This window comes from Danio aesculapii, chromosome 22 (genome assembly GCF_903798145.1).
Source record: "Danio aesculapii chromosome 22, fDanAes4.1, whole genome shotgun sequence".
NCBI lineage: Eukaryota > Metazoa > Chordata > Actinopteri > Cypriniformes > Danionidae > Danio > Danio aesculapii.
The window spans coordinates 1,194,415-1,216,126 of NC_079456.1; the positions used below are offsets into that span (position 1 = coordinate 1,194,415).

Consider the following 21,712-nt stretch of genomic DNA (forward strand, 5'->3'; position numbering starts at 1 on the left):
CACAAGACGTGTTTCCCTGATGTGTTGCTATTTTCAGATCAACGCAACCTTAATTTTCCCATTTCTGCCACGTTGTTTAAATAGCAAATCTATTTGCGCCACTTTGTGGACTCGTGGGTGTTTCGGTATAGAAAAGAGGTGTGTTAAGGCACATTGATGGAGCGCTGCTATTTTGATGAACTAAAATAGACTGCAGTAGACCAGCTGAAAGCAGTGTTAGTTATGCTCCTCGTGTACACATTGCTTAAAACATGCAGGATGTACAGCATTATGCAAATATCTCAACAGATGAAAACAATTAAAGGATTAACATATTACAAAAATGATTATTTTCTAGATAAATATAAACACCACTGCCTCCATGCCTTCTTCGTATTCGGGGGCTTTTTTAGTTTATTCATGACAATTTGCATTTGTATAATGTTATTATTATTATTATTATTATTATTAGTATTTATTATATGCATATTTATACTTGTTTTATTAAAAACAAGTTTAGATTTGTCCACCTGTCAGGTTTTGGACCATATGGAGCACAGCATGTGTGTTTGAATATAACTCAGTGTTTTGAGCACACTTCATTATTATTGTTCATTTATTTGTTTGCTAGAAATTAGAACTAAATTTAGAAATAGTTTTGAAAGAAATCTTTGTGCTTAAGGAAAGAAATTAAATATGTGGGCTTCTGGATGTCTGTGAGTACAACACGTATCCTTATCCACGAAAGAAAGTGAAAGTGAAAGTAAAGAGGCTGAATGGAGGAGGCTCATTCTCGCGCTGCAGATGGTCTGTTTAACTGTTTTCTCTCTAGTGAAGCGTACAGTTTTCCACTTACAAAGTCCTCCATGTAAATAGTAAATACGCCATGGCGCGACGCAACTGACTCTTTAAGGGAATGAAAGATGGTTTATTCTCAAAACACGCCCAGAACTCATTAAGAGAAGCTCAACCTTGTTAGACCATGCACCGTGGCGCAGAGTGTATTTTACCATCCTTAAAATGGCAAAAAAACATTCGGACACGCCCTTAATGCTTTTGCGCCTTAGACTTTGTGCCTAGATCATTAAAATAGAGCCCTTCATGTGTTTTTAATAAACAGAATAAAAAGGCTTGTGCACATCAGGATTGTTTTTGCTTGAGCTTATCTTCAAAAAGCTTGTTTAAAGAGACATTTTCAACATTGAGCAGAGAGAACGTGTTCAATCACTCGCTGACACTAGATGGCGCTTAATGAAAAACAGAAATACTCCAGTACATAAGATGGCGCTGTGCAACTTTACACTTCTGACATTCATTTTTACACAGGATTCGTCGTCTCCTTCAGGCTCTTTCCTTCTGTATTCATGGTGTAAGCGTTTCCTTTTATGTATAGCTCCTCCACAACACACACACACACACACACTTGGGCAAAAATTTGCGCAAAAAAGTTAGAAGTAGAAGTAGTAAATTACGTAAAATAAAACTTGACACTTGAATCCTATTTGATGTGCAGTTCCTGTGCGCTCGGCTAGAGCGTTTTGTGCTTGAGCGCCACCCAGTGGTGTTTTACAGTAACTTCAGCAGCTCAAGGCACCCGAGCTAAGGCTCTAATCTTATTTGTTGATCAGTTTTAATGCAGCGTATCAAACCATAAAAACAAAAAGAGGTGTTTTTAATGATGTTTCATGTTGGCTGTTTTGTGCGTCCACTCAGATTAGCATCCTTTGTTTCGTCATGATACGTTACATTTTGGTGATTAAAGCAGAAATTTCACAGGCCTTTTGTGTATTTTAGAAAATGTCACCGATATAAACGATTTTTTAAAAATAGTGTTATATGATTATGTAATTGACTTAAAAGGTGAGCATTAGTAAGCAGCAAATGTTGTGTTAGGCCATGTCCACATGTGCACGGGCATATTTATAAACAGCGTTTTTCGCGCTTTCGTTTTTAAATGTCTGTCCACATGAAATCGCCAAACCGCGCTGTGATGCATGTTAAGAGCACGCCGAACCAACAGGGGGCGATGATGACACTTTTATACTGAGTTCACACCAAATGGGGAATTGAGTATTTACACGAGTAAATTGCATTCAAATTAATGCAAACGAGAAAACAGGCGGATTATTGTCGTGCGGGCGAACGACATGACATATGTGATACGTTTGCCGCAAATGTTCAGACATTTGCCTTATTCAAGTCGTTTGTTGGCGTGAACCCAGCCATGTCGGCCAATCAGAAATCAGAAAACAGCATGCACGCTGATGTCATATTGTCCACAAGACCACACCGTACCCAGAGTTTTCAGAAAGTTTGGGTTTCAGTCACCTGACACTGCATTTTCGTGTGGACAAACAGCGAAACTGCATAGAAAGAAGTGCGGTTGTGAAAATCCCCCGTGTTTGTGTGGACAGGGCCTTAACCAAAGCCTTTTTCAGTAACAGCAGGGTCTCAAGGACACAGTGGTGAACAGGAAATCATCTCTGAAAGAATAAATGGTTGAATATTCATGAAACATATTGAATATAAAAACACACAACATAATTTAATAGCATTGAGTATTGTCCAGTGTTCCATCTCTATCAGTTCAATCATCAATCATTGGTCGAGGCCAGGAGGGGCGGGGCCGTTCAGCCGATCTAACTCGTCGACCTGTGGAGTGGGCGTGGCTCCAGCTCGAGTAGGACCCTCCCCCATGGCGGTGATGAGGTTTGGGACGCTGCGGCTGCGCACACACTGGAAGTCCACGTGTCGGCTCTTGCCCTCCTCCTTCTCCCAGGACAGCTGGATGAACGGACGCTGCACGTAGCTGTAAATCACCTCCGACTTCCCGCCCGGACGCCGCTTCACCTTCTCCTTACAGGTGGGGTATCCTGAGACACAACGCTGCCTTTCAGTGATGTTGTGTGTATATTCAATACATTTTAAAGACTTTTTTTAATGTACACATGAAATCAAAACTAAGCATATTGATGCTGTTAGCTTGCATTGCTAGTTTTTTGGTGAACAATTTATCTGTGCATGTCTTTAAGAACAAAAAACAATAGTTTGCCCTTGTTATCTTTAATTCAAATCTGAAAATGCACTTCCTGTTTGTTTTCAGTTAAATTCTCAGATTACGTCTGTTTGAGGTAGTAGGCGTGGCTAACATATTTAACCACGCCCCTCCAGCTGTCAGTTTTGACAACAGAAGTGGTGAGGAGGAGGAGTCTGTTAGGTTGTAATAACTCTCCACATACCATTTTCCCCATCTTTCTGAATTAAACGCCTACTTTACTACATCCAATCAGCTTGCAGTAGAAAAAACAAGCCACGCCCACTGCTTTCTCATTTAATATTTAGTTTCTCTAGGAAATGCGTCACAATATGAAAAAAAAAAAATTGGTCGCAGCTTTTAAGACTCTTTCCATATATTTTAAGACCTTATCGCCACTTTAGGTTTCAGCCGGTAACATTGGTGGCGTTTTAACTTGCGCTATATTAGCTAAATACTAATTGAACATAATCCCAAACTAAAGCATTGTTCATATACTGTATAAAAATGCTAATCCAACAGGGGGCGCCTAAAGAATAGCTATATATGTAAGAATTTTAATGTTATAATCACTTTTTTAATTGTAAACAGCTAATAATAAAGTTTAAGAGATTAGACCTGCTGCAGTTCATTAATTGGCCACTGGTGTCGCTAATAACAAGGGTTTTTGAGTTCCCTTTTTAGTCGCATCATTGCTTGGTGACATTTTATTAGGAAAATTAGTTTTGCCTTGATTACTGCAGCAAACAAAACAGCGTGATGTCAAACGTTGCAGGATTTTATCGATTAAATAAACTACACAGCATCCTGATATTCGTAGATTACATTCAGGCAAACTTTAGCATACAATTATATATTGTAAAATCAAAAAACGATACAAAATGTAATACCTTGTAAAATAGCATTTAAGACTTTTCAATACTTTTTTAGGGCGTTAAATTTCTCGACATTGATGTAATCCTTTTTAAGACCCCGCGGCACTCTGATAAAAGGTTTGAATATGTGTGTGTGTGTTTACCTTCGATACCGATGCGTATGTTTTTCAGGCCTCGCTCCTTAAGATGAGTTTTCGCGACGTCTCTGTTTTCAATAAACTTGAAGAAACGGTAGAGTTTGGTGCTGTAGATGACTTGAGGAACAAAAAAGAGCATGTTAAAGCTCATGTTTTAATGTATTATTCACTTTTTTTATTGTGAACAGCTAATAATGAGATTTAAATAATGAGACCTGCTGCAGTTCATTAAATGGCCACCGGTGTCGCTAATAACAAGGGTTTTCGAATTCCCTTTTTAGTCGCATCATTGTGAATTGTCATGAAATGTTGTTGTAAAAATTCTTTTTGATGATCAATAGGGGCGTCACGGTGGCGCAGTGAGTAGCACGATCGCCTCACAGCAAGAAGGTCGCTGGTTCAAGTCCCAGCTGGGTCAGTTGGTGTTTCTGTGTGGAGTTTGCATGTTCTCCCCGTGTTGGTGTGAGTTTCCTCCGGTTGCTCCGGTTTCCCACACAGTCCAAACACATGCGCTATAGGGGAATTGATTAACTAAATTGGCCATAGTGTGTGTGTGTGTGTGTGTGTGTGAATGAGTGTCTATGGGTGTTTCCCAGTACTGGATTGTGGCTAAAAGGGCATCCGCTGTATAAAACATATGCTGGATATGTTGGCGGTTCATTCCACTGTGGCGACCACTGATAAATAAAGGGACTACACTGAAAAGAATATGAATGAATTTCTGAATGTTGATCAGTAAAGGAACTGGGGATGGTCAAAGTGCAATGGAGTTGTATCTAGAAAGGATACAGGTGCGGCTGGAAGTTAACAAGAATTATTTATAAAATTACCCATTAAAATGTGTTTTATTAATGTCTTCCCCAACTCTAAACCCTCACAGTAATGTAAAAATAGGATTTATTGTTGTACAATGTCACAAAAATGATGCTATATTGATGTGAGTATCCACAGCTGTATCCCTTAGAGACTTTGCCGCACAATGGCACCACATGTTGGCGGACTGTCATCTTTTTTCATTCATTTAATCATTTTCCTATGGCTTAGTCCCATTACTTATCAGGGGTTTGCCACAGTGGAATGAACCGCCAGTTTATTCAGCATATGTTTTACGCAGCGGATACCCTTCCAGCTGCAACCCAGAAGTGGGAAACACCCATGCACACTCATTCACACACACTCATACACTACGGCCAATTTTATTGATCAATTCCTCTATATGAGAATTACAGGTTTGTAAGCATTCAGGATGCGTGCACATCGAGGTTGCAGAAAAAAACCAGGAGCGCTAGCATTTACAGCGAGGGAATGACATCCGATGCGGTACAGAGTTTGTTGTTGTATTAGAGATAAATTATATTGATTACATATTATATATATCATTTTCATAATGCTTTCAGCGTATTATAACAGCTCATCACCCAGTGATAAGCACAGTTATTCAGCAAAATAAACGTTAAAGTGAGCGGTGTTCATCTGACAGGTCCATTTGCGACAGCACCCTCCCAATGGATATTAGATAAGACGAAATAACCAAGCATCCAGCCCCAAATATACAACTATCTCACTGAAACTCCACGTGATTTTACAAGAGAATTTAAAGGCCTACAAGTCTCTGGATGCCTACATTTTTGTTCAGTGTGGTCATGTGCAAGAAATAATGCTCCATGATGACCAGATTCAACACTTTGTAATGCTAAAAACTGAGGTTCTGCCTAGCCAGGAAAGAAGACGGAGCTGTACAAGGCCTGGGTAATCATCAACAAGCAGAACAACTGCATTCTGACAGTGAACTACACCAGTACGCAGGGTATGTGAACTTACACTTGTACATTTCATTCTCAGCATTCAGTGGCCGCAGTTTAATTCACCATATTGAACTGTTTTTGCTGAAATCATTTCTGCAATCAAAAACGAGTAATGGGTCTGATTCAGCATAGCGTGAGCTCACCTGATATAACATGAGAACTGCAGAGTCCAGCATTTTTAATTAGGTCCTCACTCCATTCAGCTTTTCTGACGTCTGCGGTTGGCATTAAAAGCAGTGTGGTGTACGGTAAAGTTTAAGTTTTTTATTTGTGGACTTTCGATTTTGGCATCCTACCGCACAACACCACATGTTTGCTATTGCAACCGGTATGCGCGGTTGAACCCGTGTGATGTCATGTGTAACATAGGTTGGTAATTCCCCTATAGCGCATGTGTATGGACTGTGGGGAGCACCCGAAGGAAACCCACACCAACACGGGGAGAACATGCAAACTCCACATAGAAACACCAACTGACCCGGCCGGGACTCAAACCAGCAGCCACTGCTTCGCCCGTCATTTTTTTTTCATAGCTTCAAATTGGAATGACTGGACTTTACCGTCAAAATATGACCACCCAAAACTATTTTATTTGCAAATCTTCGCATTGATGATTGTGCTCACTTTGCGAGTGTTCCTCTCCCATCGGTGGAGGGTTGTCGTGGTCCCAGTCTACAGTATCATCGTCTGTGAGCACCACGATGTGACACTCTCGCTCTCCCTCCTGAGCGCTGGAAACCATCGCCGGCAGCAACAGCTCCTCCAGAAACACCTCGAACTGCCGCCGAGCACCGTCATTGGACAGCTCGTGCAGGAGAGCGCCTGATTGGACAGAAGCACTCATGAATTAGAGCAAATTTTGTGCTGAAGTCATTGTTATTCGCCCTTCTGTGAATTTATTTTTTTTTTCAATTATTCCCCAAATGATGTTGAACAGATTCAGGAATTTTTTCACAGTATTAACTTTAATATTCATTCTTCTGGAGAAAGTCTAATTTGTTTTATTTCAACTAGAATAAAAGCAGTTTTTAATTGTTTTAAACACCATTTTAAGGTCAATATTATTAGCCCCCTTCAGCAATATTAGTGTTGGATTGTCTCCAGAACAAACCACTGTTATACAATGACTTGCCTAATTACTCTAACTTTACCCTAATTACCCTAGTGAAGCCTTTAAATGTCACTTTAAGCTGTATAGAAGTGTCTTGAAGAATATCTAGTCTAATATTATTTACTGTCATCATGACAAAGAGAAAATAAATCAGTTATCAGAGATGAGTTATTAAAACTATTATGATTAGAAATGTGTTGAAGAAATCTGCTCTCTGTTAAACAGAAATTGGAGGAAAATATACAGGAGGGCGAATAATTCAGGCTTCAACTGTAGATGTGTTTGACTCACTGAGGTCTCTGCATCTGACAGTGTTGTAGTCGAAGTTTATACACAGATAATCGCAGGCTTCGCGCAGCTCCGCCAAAGACACGCCCTCTGGACAGTGCAGGATGCCGACTCTGTAAAAATCCTGAGCAAGAGATGATGTTACATTAAAAAGACTTATACTACAGGGGCTGCTGAATGCTTGATTCTGATTGGCTGATGGTCCCTCTAAAGTGTTTGGTTATTGTCAGATAAATACACAGCTAAAGTAGTTCCGGCAGGTTTTCATTAGATTGACACTAGAGACTAGTGCTACACACAGGAGCTGTTTGAGTTGAACAAAATCCTGACAAATACAACATCTCAACAGTGGATTCAGGAGCTGTAGTCAATTACACCTGTTTTCAATTATTACTTATGTAAAATCTGCAATGTGTGACTTTTACGTACCAGTATGACTCTGAAGATACTTGCACCGATTCCCTCAGCGATTTCATATTCGCCTTTAGTGTTTGGTCGCGTAAAACTGTGCTGACGCGCTCGACCAAACATTCTGCAAAAACACACAAGTGATTAGGTTTCACGTTTTGCGATATTAAAACGTATTTCGATTGTCATATTGAGTACCTTCCTAGTACTGTATCCGGGTATGTTGTAAACACTGCAGGATCCACTACGAAATGTGTCCCGTCGACTACTAAGGTGACCCGGTCATGTGATAAGGGGCGTGGTTGCGCTGGCCACACCCCCTTTGTGACATCAGCCCCGCCCTCTGCTCCTACTGTCATCCCTCGGGCTGCAAACGAAAACGTTAAATCACGTTTTGATAATGTAGTAGGGCTGCACGATATATGGTTTCAGCATCGATATATTCAACACAGCCTCATTGTGGATACGCAACCCTGTCTACATTTTTGGAGAGTGTGAAAGGTACGTCTTGCTGCATTTCGTCTTTTAAACGAATGCTACGTTGCGCTATGACGCTGCCTCTGGCTTCTGCTTCTTTTAGCACTAACAGCTGACCGCTTACCACCAAGTGGACGGCTTTTCAGGTGTTACCAGTTTGCTCAGTGGCTCGCCCTGTATGTTGGCGTGTCTGGCGAAGAACGTTTCCAAAAACTAGGTAAAACAAAAGCAAAACTAAAATAAATCATCAACAGGCTAAAAACGCGAAATCATGGGGCGGCTTTTCTTTTTCTAGATTGCTTCTGGTTGGGTTTAGGGAAGGAGGTGGGCCAGTCAGTCGACAGCAAGCTGGTATATTGCGCCCTCTGGTGGATTTATGTGGGAAGAGAAAAATTTGAGATCATCAAAAAGCATACACAGCAGCCTCTGGTAGATTTGCAAAAACAAATACTGCGAGCAGACGTACCTCCGGTTACGTTTTCACTCTCCCCAGAAATCTAGACCTGAGTACGTATCAGCAATGAGCCTGGGTTGGATATATCACAATAGTCAAGATATGTTGAGTCTGAATTATGGTTGACCAGGATTTAATTACTGTATTTATAGGGAAGTTATGCAAAAAAAAAGAATATTTATTTTGCCTCTAGTGCAAATATCTACATTTCAAAGTGAAGATAATTTAGCTTGTTTTAAAGAAAAATAATAATTTTGACTTATATTTTTTAAAGCTGAAAACAAAGCAACAGTTTTACTTGCTCTAAGGTTTTTTTTGATATTTGGATCTAGAAACAAAGCATTTTTTTCATTGTGATTATTCAATTTCTGTACCTGAACACTATTAAGACTCCTCAGAAAACTGTCAAATAGAGCTATTCAAAGTGAAGATGTATTCATATTGGAGAAAAAGTAAAATACCACAATATCAGATTGTTCCATTATGGTGCAGCCCTGTATCGTAATGTGTGCTTTTGTATGTGATTGATTGGTACAGACGTGTAGCACCTGTCGCGTGCTCCTCCGCCATGATCTTCTGGACTCCTGCAGACCTGTAAGACAGTCCATATGGTGAACATAATATTATAAACTCCTTACGAACGTCTGACTGGCCAACATTGGTCAAGCTTAACCCCACAGACACCCAGTAACCCGCGACAAACATACAGTAAACACATCATGCTGAGTAAATGTGACCTATATATACAGTTGAAGTCAAAACCCTCCTGTATATTTTTTCCCCCAATTTCTGTTTAACGTAAAAGATTTTTTTTAACACTTTTCTAAACATAATAGTGTCAATAACACATTTCTAATAACTGATTTCTTTTCTCTTTGCCATGATGACAGCACATAATATTAGACTAGATATTCGTCAAGACACTAGTATTAAAGTGACATTTAAAGGCTTATTTAGGTTATAGGCAAGTTTGTGTAATTAGGCAAGTCATTGTATAACAGTGGTTTGTTCTGGAGACAATCCAAAACTAATAGTGCTGAAGGGGGATAATTACATTGACCTTAAAATGGCTTTAAAACAATAAAAACTGCTTTTATTCTAGCTGAAGTAAAGCAAATAAGACTTTCTCTCGAAGAAAAGAAAAAATATTATAGGAAATACTGTGAGAAATTCCTGAATCTGTTCAACATCATTTGGGGAATATTTGGAAAAGAAGGGTGAATAATTTTGACTTCAACAGTATGCGCTTAATTAAAACTGCAAAACAGTATCAGTGTCTTATTTTTTGTTCAGTTATTTTTATTGAGTGAAAAATACACACTTGAAATGGCAGACATATAAAGATGTCTTAATTAAATTGTGCTTAATATGTGCTTAATTAAAATAGCAACAATTTTATAGTAATAGCCTTGCTTTATATAAATTTTTGCTGTTATTATTTGTACTGTTAATGTTATTTCATACTGTTAAAATCATAGAGGTTAAAATACATTATATTTTACTTGAAATGGCTGACATAGTGAGATGTCTTAAATTGTGATAATTCATTGATTCATTCATTTTCCTTCGGCTTAGTCCCTATTCATTAGGTGTCGCCACAGAGGAATGAACCGCCAACTTATGTTATATGTTTAACATAGCGGATGCCCATCCAGCTGCAACCCAGTACTGGGAAATAAATTGTGCTTATGCTTAATTAAAACTGCAATACAGTAATAGCATCTTATTATATATTTAATTATTTTATTGAGTCAAAATACATACTCGAAATGGCAGACAAAGCGAGAAGCTTTCCACATTTACTTTTTAAACTTTTACAACAATGAAAATGAGAAGAAAAATAACAGTGAATGAATAATAAAATAAAAAAATAGCCTGATAAAATAATAATATTTTCTTATTTTAACAGCAGGGCTCTTTAATGCTTCTGTTTCTGGAAAACCAAATAAATGTAAAATTACTTACATAGAATTCATAAGTTTTAATAAGGTACTACATGCTCCGTGATCATAGTGCTAATATGCAATATTTTTTTAGCTCTAACTAATGTTAATACAGATTAATAAACCGATTTAGCCATTTAGTCCTAACAAACCGTTATCAAAAATAGCCGTTATCCCTAAACCGTTATGAAAATGAACGTTAACCATGTTTAAATTTTACCATGGTAACCACAAATCAACAATGGATTTGCTGCACATACTTTAACCATGAACTTTTTATTTTAAACTTGTCATACAAACAGTAGGCTAATAAATCAAAAAATAAAGTGGTTAACTTAACTATGGTTAATTTTCGTAACAACAAACAACTAACAGTTACAGTTTAAGCACAAAATGATAAGAAAATAGTCTATTCGAGCAGAATAAGAGTTTAAAAAGAAAATGGACACTGTCAAGTTTCTAACTAACATTTCCCCCATGGATAATTAAGAAAACACTAATTATTGTCTTTTTAAATGAGTTAAATTATCACTTACCAGTGCGTCTGCGTTCAATACAAATCCTTGTGGAGTGCAGGAGGAAGCGCGCGGATTAACCGACGGTAATCCAATAACAGCTGACGTGAGGCGCATGGCGGGAAGATCTCTGAGGGATAATTTACCACAGTGGTTTAAACGAGTCAAAGTTGACAAGTTTAGATTAAAGTTGTCAACAAACATGGATTAATGTTTGTGCTTACCGTAAGTGCTAGCCTTTTGCGTTGGTCTTGATATTTATTAGTAATTTTGTGACGCGAAATATGACCACAGAATGTTTAAGATTGTTTTAATAATTAAAAATTTAATAACAAGTAAATACATTATTACAAACATGATGTAGAACGGTAAGGTTGTCCATAAAACAATGCAGAGTATGTGGAGAAATATATGGTCGTATAAAGTTTGGTAATACATTTTTATTATTTAAAATAATCAAACAGTAAAATAAAATCACTGTAGATATGTTATTTAGTGTTGGCACATTGTAAAAATACATTATATAGTTGACACATGGAGTGTTTGCTTATGAAGTGTTTAATTGAGCTCATTGCAATATGAAGTTATTAAATTATTAGAATTCCTGTGAAATTTTAATTATTTTCAAATATTTCCAAAATGACGTTAAACAGAAAATCTTAGAAGAAAATTACTGTCTTGCAATCTATCTAATAATATTTCATGTACTGTCATCATGGCAAAGACAAAAGAAATGAGATATTTGCAATAAATTAAAACTTAAAATGCTTAAATTGTGTTGAAAACATCTCAGCACTTTGGAAAATAATCGAAATTCCACAGGAGGGCTAAGGTATTTGCTTTTGACCCTATATCAAAGTGCTTTAAAGCAAAACTATAATCACCTTAAAGTCACTTTATTATCCAGAAACATTTAGTGACAGACTATTAATCTATGTAGTTCACATTTGCAATTTAGGGAGATATACATATACATTTTTAGACAAAAACAATCTTGATATATTGGAAATTGAGTGTTCATTTAATCAATTTAGTAATTAGAATAGTGTTGATATCTAGAAATCTGCATTATATGGTATTTAATACTTTTGGCTCATAAAACAGTCCTCACAGTTATGTAATTAGCTGTGTTTCCATCCACCAATTTTATATGCATTTTGGAATATCGCATAAAAAATGTTTCAATGGAAATAGCAAGATTTTGAAAACCCCAAAAATTCTGTGAACAACTGAGTAGGATAAACGTTTTATCTCATAAGAAAAAATGCTCATAAACTGTGATGTAAACAGCTGTAATGAGTAAAGTTTGCGCATACACTTCATTAGTATCTGTGCTTCAGTGCTTATCAGATGATTTGTCAGATATAAATGTGTGTGTGAGGGTCTTTGCATCATTAATGTTGGTCTGCAGATATAAATGTGTGTGTGTGTGAGGGTCTTTGTGTCATTAATGTTGGTCTGCAGATATAAATGTGTGTGTGAGGGTCTTTGTGTCATTAATGTTGGTCTGCAGATATAAATGTGTGTGTGAGGGTCTTTGTGTCATTAATGTTGGTCTGCAGATATGAATGTGTGTGTGAGGGTCTTTGTGTCATTAATGTTGGTCTGCAGATATAAATGTGTGTGTGAGGGTCTTTGTGTCATTAATGTTGGTCTGCAGATATAAATGTGTGTGAGGGTCTTTGTGTCATTAATGTTGGTCTGCAGATATAAATGTGTGTGTGAGGGTCTCTGCTTCATTAATGTTGGTTTGTCAGATATAAATGTGTGTGTGAGGGTCTTTGTGTCATTAATGTTGGTTTGACAGATATAAATGTGTGTGTGAGGGTCTTTGTGTCATTAATGTTGGCTTGTCAGATATAAATGTGTGTGTGAGGGTCTTTGTGTCATTAATGTTGGTCTGCAGGTATAAATGTGTGTGTGAGGGTCTTTGTGTCATTAATGTTGGTCTGCAGATATAAATGTGTGTGTGAGGGTCTTTGTGTCATTAATGTTGGTCTGCAGATATAAATGTGTGTGTGAGGGTGTTTGTGTCATTAATGTTGGTTTGACAGATATAAATGTGTGTGTGAGGGTCTTTGTGTCATTAATGTTGGTCTGCAGATATAAATGTGTGTGTGAGGGTGTTTGTGTCATTAATGTTGGTCTGCAGATATAAATGTGTGTGTGAGGGTCTTTGTGTCATTAATGTTGGTCTGCAGATATAAATGTGTGTGTGAGGGTGTTTGTGTCATTAATGTTGGTTTGATCAGATATAAATGTGTGTGTGAGGGTCTTTGTGTCATTAATGTTGGTCTGCAGATATAAATGTGTGTGTGAGGGTGTTTGTGTCATTAATGTTGGTCTGCAGATATAAATGTGTGTGTGAGGGTCTTTGTGTCATTAATGTTGGTCTGCAGATATAAGTGTGTGTGTGAGGGTCTTTGTGTCATTAATGTTGGTCTGCAGATATAAATGTGTGTGTGAGGGTCTTTGTGTCATTAATGTTGGTCTGCAGATATAAATGTGTGTGTGAGGGTCTTTGTGTCATTAATGTTGGTCTGCAGATCTCCATGTTTCCAAATCTCCATTGTGTCAGATGTGAAATGTTGTTCTGCTGATTGTAAAAGGCCTCAGTCCTCCATCAGTCCGTCATTACAGTGCTTCAGTATTATTATTCTTCTATTATTATTCCTTTCAGAACTGTCTTGAGCATCTGTCTGTGCTCCCGTCTCACGCCTCCAAAAGCCACCACATTCACAGCGTTCAATGCGTTTGGTCTTCCCAGGCGCAGCTCATTTATTAGAGGAAAACAAACACCACAGTGGAGAATATCAACAGTGCAGCACACTCCACTCCTCTGATGATTATTTGCTCCAGTTTATCAGCAGGTGATGATTTTCTTCTCTATGACTCATTGGATGGAAACGCTGCTGTATTCGCGAATGTTTTATGTGATATTCCAGTTTGTGCGTGAATCTAATTCACGTCTTTGGATGGAAACACAGCTAATGTCTTTGATGAAGGTTAGACGTGGCAGTGTGTAATGTCTGCATGAGACGTCTCCATCTTCTTCTTTCTGAGCACACATTGTCCTTTATGTTCATTAAGAATGGCTGCTGATTTTCTTTCCAGCTCTTCCAGATCCAGATGAAGGGCCGCTGCCATCTCAGTCTTCGTCACGGACACAAAGCGCCAGTCGCTGGCCAGACTCTCCAGACCTCCAGAGATCAGAACCTAAAGAACCAAACCAGCGGTCTCATTTATAAATGTGGTGTACCCACAAAACAGTGGTAGAAATGTGTGTACACCACTTCCCACGCAAAAGTTGTGATCTATAAAAAACAAACTTGACTGGAGAATGTGCGCCGCTGTAAGTAAACTAAGTAACCATTTAAATTAAGTGTTGACTTAATTGAACCCCTTTAAATCATCACATGAGCTTTATCATCATCATCATCATTTTCATCCACTTATCCAGGGCCGGGTCGTGGGGGCAGTGTTAGGAGAGAACCCCAGAATTTGCTCTCCCCAGACACTTCCTTCAGCTCCTCCGGGGGATCCCGAGGCGTACCCAGGCCAGCCGAGAGACATAGTCCCTCCAGCGTGTCCTGAGTCTTCCCCAAGGCTGCCTCCCAGCGGGACATGCCTGAACACTTCCCTAGGTAGGCATCCTGGAGGCATCGAAACAGATGCCCGAGCCACCTGAGCTGACATCTCTCGATGTGGAGGAGCAGCGGCTCTACTCCAAGCTCCTCCTGGGTGACAGAGCTCCTCACCCTGTCTATAAGGTTATGCCCTGCCACCCTATAAAGGAAACTTATTTCAGCTGCTTGTATCCGAGATCTTGTGCTTTTGGTCATGACCCAAAGCTCATGACCTCACTCCTCCATGGACCGCCACTTTATCATGGTGGAGGGGTTTGAGTGCCTGAGTGATCCTAAGAGCTATGTTTTCGGGGGCTAATGCCCCTGGTATGCGAGCGCCTGGTGGCCGGGTTTTTTCCCACGGAACCTGGCCGGGCTTAGCCTGAAGCAGCGACGTGGGACCATCCACCTGCGGGCCCACCACCTACAGGGGGAGTCATAAGGGGCTGGTGCATTGTGGAACGGGTGGTGGTCAAAGGTTAGGACCAAGACAACCCGATCGTCGAGCACATGAGCTATAATTATTAGTAAATACAGTACAGTTTATTCTGTTGTATGTTCACTTTTAAGAAGGTGTCTATGCAAATTTTAGAAATCAGACCCCTGGTGAATGTGTGAAAGATAAGGAAGGGTTAATGATTTGCTGACCCCCAAGAAGGTTTTTCCTTACCTCTTTGATGAGAAACTCGGCTGCGTTCGCTGGACCATACTGTCTGGATGCACTGGTGTATGCTGGGAAATGTGGTTCACATCTACTGGACAGAGAGAATAGCTTGTTGTTACCACCAAATTCACAGTTTTGTTTCTCACTTGTATATAATTCAGTTATTGTTTTGATGCTGTTTACTTTCGGTGGTGTTGTTCATTTTAGTAGTGTTGGTAGTAGTGCTGCTGGTTTTGGTGTTGTTAATGTTATTAATTGTGTTGTTGTTGGCGTTTTGCTATTTTCTATTCATGTGTGCCCGCCTCTGTTGTTAGGGTTGTTTTGTTGATGTTGTTTTTAATAGTGTTGTTGGTATTTTATGTTCAACTGTGTCTGCATCTGTTGTTATTGTTATCATTGTTGTTGTTCATGTTGGTGGTGTTGGTAGTAGTGGTGTTGATGGTTTTGGTGTTGTCAGTGATGTATTTAATCGTGTTGTTGGTGTCATTGTTGTTGATGTTTTTGTTATTTGAAGTTCACCTGTGTCTGAATCTGTTGTTGCTGGTGGTGTTTTTGTTACTGTTGTTGGTGTCAGTGTTTTTGTATATGGTGTGGTGGTGCTGGTTTTGATGTTTTTGGTGTTTCGTTATTTTTTTTAATTCAGCTGTGTCTGCATCTGTGGTTGTTGGTGTTGTTGTTGTTGTTTTTAATAGTGTTGTTGGTGTTTTGTTGTTGTGTTCACCTGTGTCCACCTCTGTTGTTGTTGGTGGTGTTGTTTGTGTTGTTGTTGTTGTTTTTAATAGTGTTGTTTGTGTTTTGTTGTTTTATGTTCACCTGTGTCTGCCTCTGTTGTTGTTATTGATGTTGTTTGTGTTGTTGTTGGTGTTGTTTGTGTTGATTTTAATAGTGTTGTTGGTGTTTTGTTGTTTCATGTTCACCTGTGTCTGCCTCTGTTGTTGTTATTGATGTTGTTTGTGTTGTTGTTGTTGTTTTTTAAAAGTGTTGTTGGTGTTTTGTTGATTTATGTTCACCTGTGTCTGCCTCTGTTGTTGTTGTTGATGTTGTTTGTGTTGTTGTTGTTGCTGTTTTTAATAGTGTTGTTGGTGTTTTGTTATTTTTTAATTTGGCTGTGTCTGCCTCTGTTGTTGTTGGTGTTGTTGTTTGTGTTGTTGTTTGTGTTGTTGTTTGTGTTCACCTGTGTCTGCCTCTGTTGTTGTTGGTGTTGTTGTTTGTGTTCACCTGTGTCTGCCTCTGTTGTTGTTGGTGTTGTTGTTTGTGTTGTTGTTTTTAATAGTGTTGTAAGTGTTCTGGTGTTTTATGTTCACCTGTGTCCACCTCTGTTGTTGTTGGTGTTGTTGTTTGTGTTGTTGTTTTAATAGTGTTGTAAGTGTTTTGGTGTTATGTTCACCTGTGTCTGCCTCTGTTATTGTTGTTGGTGTTGTTTGTGTTGTTTTTAATGTGTTGTTGGTGTTGTTATTAATGTGTTATTGGTGTCTCGTTTTACATTTACCTGTGTCTGCCTCCGTGGTTGTTGGTGTTATTATTGGTGTTGGTGTCAGTGTTGTTGTTAATGTTGGTCGTTTTGGTGTTGTTTATGTTGTTTTTAATAGTGTTGTTGGTGTTGTTTGTGTTGGTGTTGCTTTTAATTGTGTTGTTGGTGTTTTGTTGTTTTATGTTGGTAGTTTTGGTGCTGTTTATGTTGTTTTTAATTGTGTTGTTGGTGTTGTTTTAATAGTGTTGTGGGTGTTTTGTTGTTTTGTGTTCACCTGTGTCCGCCTCTGTTGTTGTTTTTGGTGTAGGTGTTTTGATGTTTTATGTTGGTAGTTTTGGTGTTGTTGATGTTGTTTTTAATAGTGTTGTTGGTGTTTTTTTAATAGTGTTGTGGGTGTTTTGTTGTTTTGTGATCACCTGTGTCCACCTCTGTTGTTGTTTTTGGTGTTGGTGTGTGTTGTTGTTAATGTTGGTCGTTTTGGTGTTGTTAATGTTGTTTTAAATGGTGTTGTTGGTGTTTTGTTGTTTTGTGTTCACCTGTGTCTGCCTCTGTTGTTGTTTTTGGTGTTGGTGTCTGTTGTTGTTCATGTTGGTAGTTTTGGTGTTGTTAATGTTGTTTTTAATAGTGTTGTTGGTGTTTTTTTAATAGTGTTGTGGGTGTTTTGTTGTTTTGTGTTCACCTGTGTCTGCCTCTGTTGTTGTTTTTGGTGTTGGTGTTTTGATGTTTTATGTTGGTAGTTTTGGTGTTGTTAATGTTGTTTTTAATAGTGTTGTTGGTGTTTTTTAATAGTGTTGTGGGTGTTTTGTTGTTTTGTAATCACCTGTGTCCACCTCTGTTGTTGTTTTTGGTGTTGGTGTGTGTTGTTGTTAATGTTGGTCGTTTTGGTGTTGTTAATGTTGTTTTAAATGGTGTTGTTGGTGTTTTGTTGTTTTGTGTTCACCTGTGTCTGCCTCTGTTGTTGTTTTGATGTTTTATGTTGGTAGTTTTGGTGTTGTTAATGTTGTTTTTAATAGTGTTGTTGGTGTTTTTTAATAGTGTTGTGGGTGTTTTGTTGTTTTGTAATCACCTGTGTCCACCTCTGTTGTTGTTTTTGGTGTTGGTGTGTGTTGTTGTTAATGTTGGTCGTTTTGGTGTTGTTAATGTTGTTTTTAATTGTGTTGTTGGTGTTGTTTTTAATAGTGTTGTTGGTGTTTTGTTGTTTTGTGTTCACCTGTGTCTGCCTCTGTTACTGTTGTTGGTGTTGTTGTTATTGTTGTTGGCATGGTAACTGGCGTATGTGGTCTCCGTTCTGTCCGCTCTACTGTCTGCAAGCTGTAGGGGTCTCTGGCTGGTCACCTGTGCAGTCCCAGTTCCTCTCTCCATGCTGAACGGATCCACATGGTTTCCAAACAGACCTCCAGCGCGCTGTTGAAGATGAGAGCAGAGAGAGATATATGAGACGCTGCTGCCTTTCTCCATCACCCCATCATCTCTGATCTCCACCCACCCTGTAGATGCCCTCCTCTCCGGACTCCTCCATCGCTCTGTCCATCTCCTCATCATTCAGGAGGTCTCCAGAAATGGCCCTCTGGAGTTCAGAAGCCGCCTCCTCCTCGATGCTCCTCAGACCCGCCTGGAGAAACACAGGTCAGAGCCCAAACGACTAACTACACTGCTACAACACAGTCAAAATCACATCAAAACACAACAGAAGTAGGAGGAGGAGATGTGGAGGAGACTAGTGCTACACACAGGAGCAGTTTGAGCAGGACAAATGCCTGACGAATAAAGCCTCAAATCAAATATCTCAACAGTGGATTTAGCATTGGAAACCAGAGTATAACCAGAATAATGCACTTCAGGCTGTTGAATGATTAGGAAATAATGCACTTCTGAGGTTTTTAATAACTCAGTGGCCCAAAGTCAATTATTCCTAATTTATTACTAGTCTTTTATAAAGAGCATTGAAAAAAAATTGCTAATTTGGTCCAAAAAAAGTTAGATTATTCATTTCCTACAACGAATTTACGTCTGACCTGGATCTCTGTGGTGTTTTTATTCTTCTTGTTCGGTCGGTATCCATAATACTCCTCCTGTCTCTTCATGAACTTCCGGAAGTGGTCCTGGATCAGAAACGTGGCGTAGAACTTGCCCACTGTCACCTCGTCATCTGTGATTCAGGCCACGTTTGATCATGGTAATGTTATTGCACATTATTAATGTGTTCTTTGTATTTCAGGTTTATTTAAGGCAGATCTCACCTCCAAGTGCTGGAATGACCTGGTCGAGCAGTTTCATACTGGTGCGTTTCCAGATCTTCTTAATAATTGCACGCAGCTCTTCATTCGCCTGCTCGAAATTACCTGACGAGTGAAAATATCAGGCTTTAATATGCAGCCATTAAAGTGTAATTTGGTGCAACAATAGTCCATACAGCAAAGAAACTGTCTGTCATATTTAAAACGAGAATCATTTGATGACGGACTCTAATCAGGGATTATCGTTTGGCCCGAATATTTGATTTGTCAGTCGAAATTCTTTGAGCTTTGTTGTATAAAGTCACTTTTGCACATTTTAATTTGGAAGACACATCAATACTGTGATGAATGATCATTAATCTAGAAAATTACACGTATTATTACAACAAAATGGCATGCTTAGAGATTTTAATTAGAAAAACTTTCCTTGTAAAATGAATTACCTTTGTTTTAATCATACTTTTAAAAAAATTAAGAAGATTTTACTGTAAGATCTCATTTGTTTACATTCATTTTCCTTTGGCTTAGTCCCTTATTTATTATGGGTCGCCACAGTGGAATGACCTGCCAACTATTCTGGCATATGTTTTACGCAGCAGATGCCCTTCCAGCCACAACCCAGTACTGGGAAACACCCATACACACACATACTCATACACTACAGCCAATTTAGTTCATCAATTCCCCTATAGCGCACGTGTTTGGACTGTGGGGGACACCGGAGCACCCGGAGGAAACCCACGCCAACATGCAAACTCCACACCGAAACACCAACTGACACAGACTTGAACCAGTGACCTTCTTGCTGTGAGATGACAGAGCTAACCACTGAGCCACCTATTTGTTGACATTATAACAATGTATTTGCTAACACATACCAGCCAAATTAAATAAATAATATGCCGTTACTGTATGTAGTTAATCAATAGTATGTAACAGAAGAAACAATCCTGTGTAGTATTATCAAGCATCATTTTAACAGCATATCAGAAGAATTAAATATGGGCTCAAACCTTCAGTTTTAATTTTCAGTCCCGTTCTGACCAGAGCGAAGAGTGTGGCGTTAAACGTTACGGTTCCGTCGCTGTTCAAGGGCATATTCATGGAAATCAGTCTCTGCAAACAAACACAAGGTAAAAGTGCTTTATCTCTTAAAACAGCACGGTGTTAAACACTTTTATACAACTATACGGGTAGTGAATGCTTGATTCTGATTGGCTCTGATTGGGTTTTTGAGCATCACTGCACTGCTTAATCTTTTCGCAATAATTAAATTCAGCAATAATTTACGTAAAAACTGAAGAATAGTGTGTGTTCAGGAGATCAACACTCCTGACAACAAAGCGAAAGTGAAAGTGAAAAAAAAAACCCTGTTATTTAAGTGAAGTTTCATAAACTAATTTGGAGAGGAGCACGTGATATCACTGAGCACGACTGGCTGCTCATCTGTAATCAGTAATAATCCAATCAGAGTGATCCTAGTTTACTATAAATGGATCATTTTCTTCCTACTGCTCTATCTTCGTTTGGAAGAATCCCCCCTTCCACCCCATCTCCTCCTTTTCCTCCCTTTTCTAAAGGGGGAGCTCTCGAGACCTACCTGATCTCGGATCTCCCGATATGCTTATTGACCGGGCGGGAGCCCTGGGCTCAAATATCTCAGAGCTCAGGGTTCTCTCCTGGGACAGCATGCCAAACCTGCTTTATATGCCAAGCATATCTAAGTGGGAACTCTTGAAAAGTGATTTCTTACTTTGGATGTTCATAGTGCATCCTTGATGTGTGTGCTAAAGAACTACATAATAAGACTGCATTGTGTAATCTTATGCTATAGAGCTGTTGAATGCTTGATTCTGATGAGCTGTTATTTTCAGATAAATGCTCAGCTAAAGTAGTTCCGGCAGGTTTTGAGTGCATTACAGCTGCATATCACTCCGCTGAATGATTAGAGTTATTTCACAGCTACAACAGTCAGAAATCACATCAAAACACCACAGAAGGAGGAGGAGGAGGAGGAGATGTGGAGGAGACTAGTGCTACACACAGGAGCAGTTTGAGGAGGACACACACCTGACGAATAAAGCCTCAAATACAACATCTCAACAGTGGATTTAGCATTGGAAACCAGAGTTTAACCAGAATAATGCACTACTGGCTGTTGAATGATTAGGAAAAAATTATTTTTTGCATATAAATGTGTGCGTGTGTGTGTGTGTGTGTGTGTGTGTGTGTGTGTCACCTTGCAGGCGACCCGATGAGGACAGAATTTTCCGAATCCGAGCGGAGGCTGTATTCTCCTCAGCAGCGTCACCACGTCTAAGTGTTTAATGCGACCCCTGCAGAACAACACATTACTGAGACTCCTCTACGGTCTTTCTGCACTGGAATAAAATGATGAACGAGGTAACGGAGACTTTTAAATTCACAGTTCTGAGTCTTACAGTTCTCGTTTTTTCTCAGTTGAAGTTTATACAGTATTTCCCAGCTGAAAGTAATGAGTTGTTGTCTCACAATTTTGATTTAAGGTCTTTGCACACTGAAATCTGCGTTTTTTTCGTATTTAAATCAGAAACATTTGTCCCGCACACAATCCTTGCACACCGAGTTTGATGCGTAGTAGTTAATCCATTGTGAAATAATTTGCAAAACAATACACCATGTAGTCTTGGAGTAGTGAAGATGATTTAG

At 39.0% G+C, this 21,712-nt stretch overlaps 2 protein-coding genes across 2 annotated transcripts in view; both read right to left on the reverse strand.

Moving 5' to 3' along the window:
* Window positions 1-1,041: 1,041 nt before the first annotated feature.
* On the reverse strand, window positions 1,042-9,470 carry kctd20 (potassium channel tetramerization domain containing 20). Its single transcript, XM_056447954.1, has 7 exons — window positions 9,117-9,470; window positions 7,836-8,004; window positions 7,659-7,761; window positions 7,233-7,353; window positions 6,455-6,652; window positions 4,032-4,142; window positions 1,042-2,852 (listed from the first exon to the last, which is right to left on the reverse strand). The coding sequence occupies exons 1-7, from the start codon at window positions 9,271-9,273 to the stop codon at window positions 2,578-2,580; spliced, it is 1,134 nt and encodes a 377-aa protein (XP_056303929.1). The 5' UTR covers window positions 9,274-9,470; the 3' UTR covers window positions 1,042-2,577.
* A 3,817-nt stretch (window positions 9,471-13,287) lies between these two features.
* The window catches only part of LOC130216542 (dihydropyridine-sensitive L-type skeletal muscle calcium channel subunit alpha-1-like), a 162,925-nt gene continuing 154,500 nt past the window's right edge, over window positions 13,288-21,712 (reverse strand). Inside the window, exons 35-42 of the mRNA XM_056448439.1 lie at window positions 21,264-21,360; window positions 20,038-20,140; window positions 19,028-19,129; window positions 18,803-18,936; window positions 18,274-18,399; window positions 17,998-18,191; window positions 15,323-15,404; window positions 13,288-14,242 (exon numbers count right to left, since the gene is read on the reverse strand). Coding sequence (XP_056304414.1) covers window positions 14,033-14,242; window positions 15,323-15,404; window positions 17,998-18,191; window positions 18,274-18,399; window positions 18,803-18,936; window positions 19,028-19,129; window positions 20,038-20,140; window positions 21,264-21,360 — 1,048 coding nt within the window. The 3' untranslated portion in view covers window positions 13,288-14,032. The remainder of the gene's footprint in view (window positions 14,243-15,322; window positions 15,405-17,997; window positions 18,192-18,273; window positions 18,400-18,802; window positions 18,937-19,027; window positions 19,130-20,037; window positions 20,141-21,263; window positions 21,361-21,712) is intronic.

What these genes read in the sequence shown, in the direction of transcription:
- kctd20 (XM_056447954.1), bottom strand. Translation starts at nt 9,273, where the DNA reads ATGTTTGTCGCGGGTTACTGGGTGTCTGTGGGGTTAAGCTTGACCAAT. An exon ending in GTATCTTCAGAGTCATACTG is followed by an intron (nt 7,354 to 7,658) that starts GTACGTAAAAGT and finishes TCTCTTGCTCAG; the next exon opens with GATTTTTACAGAGTCGGCAT. An exon ending in TGTCAGATGCAGAGACCTCA is followed by an intron (nt 6,653 to 7,232) that starts GTGAGTCAAACA and finishes CTGTCCAATCAG; the next exon opens with GCGCTCTCCTGCACGAGCTG.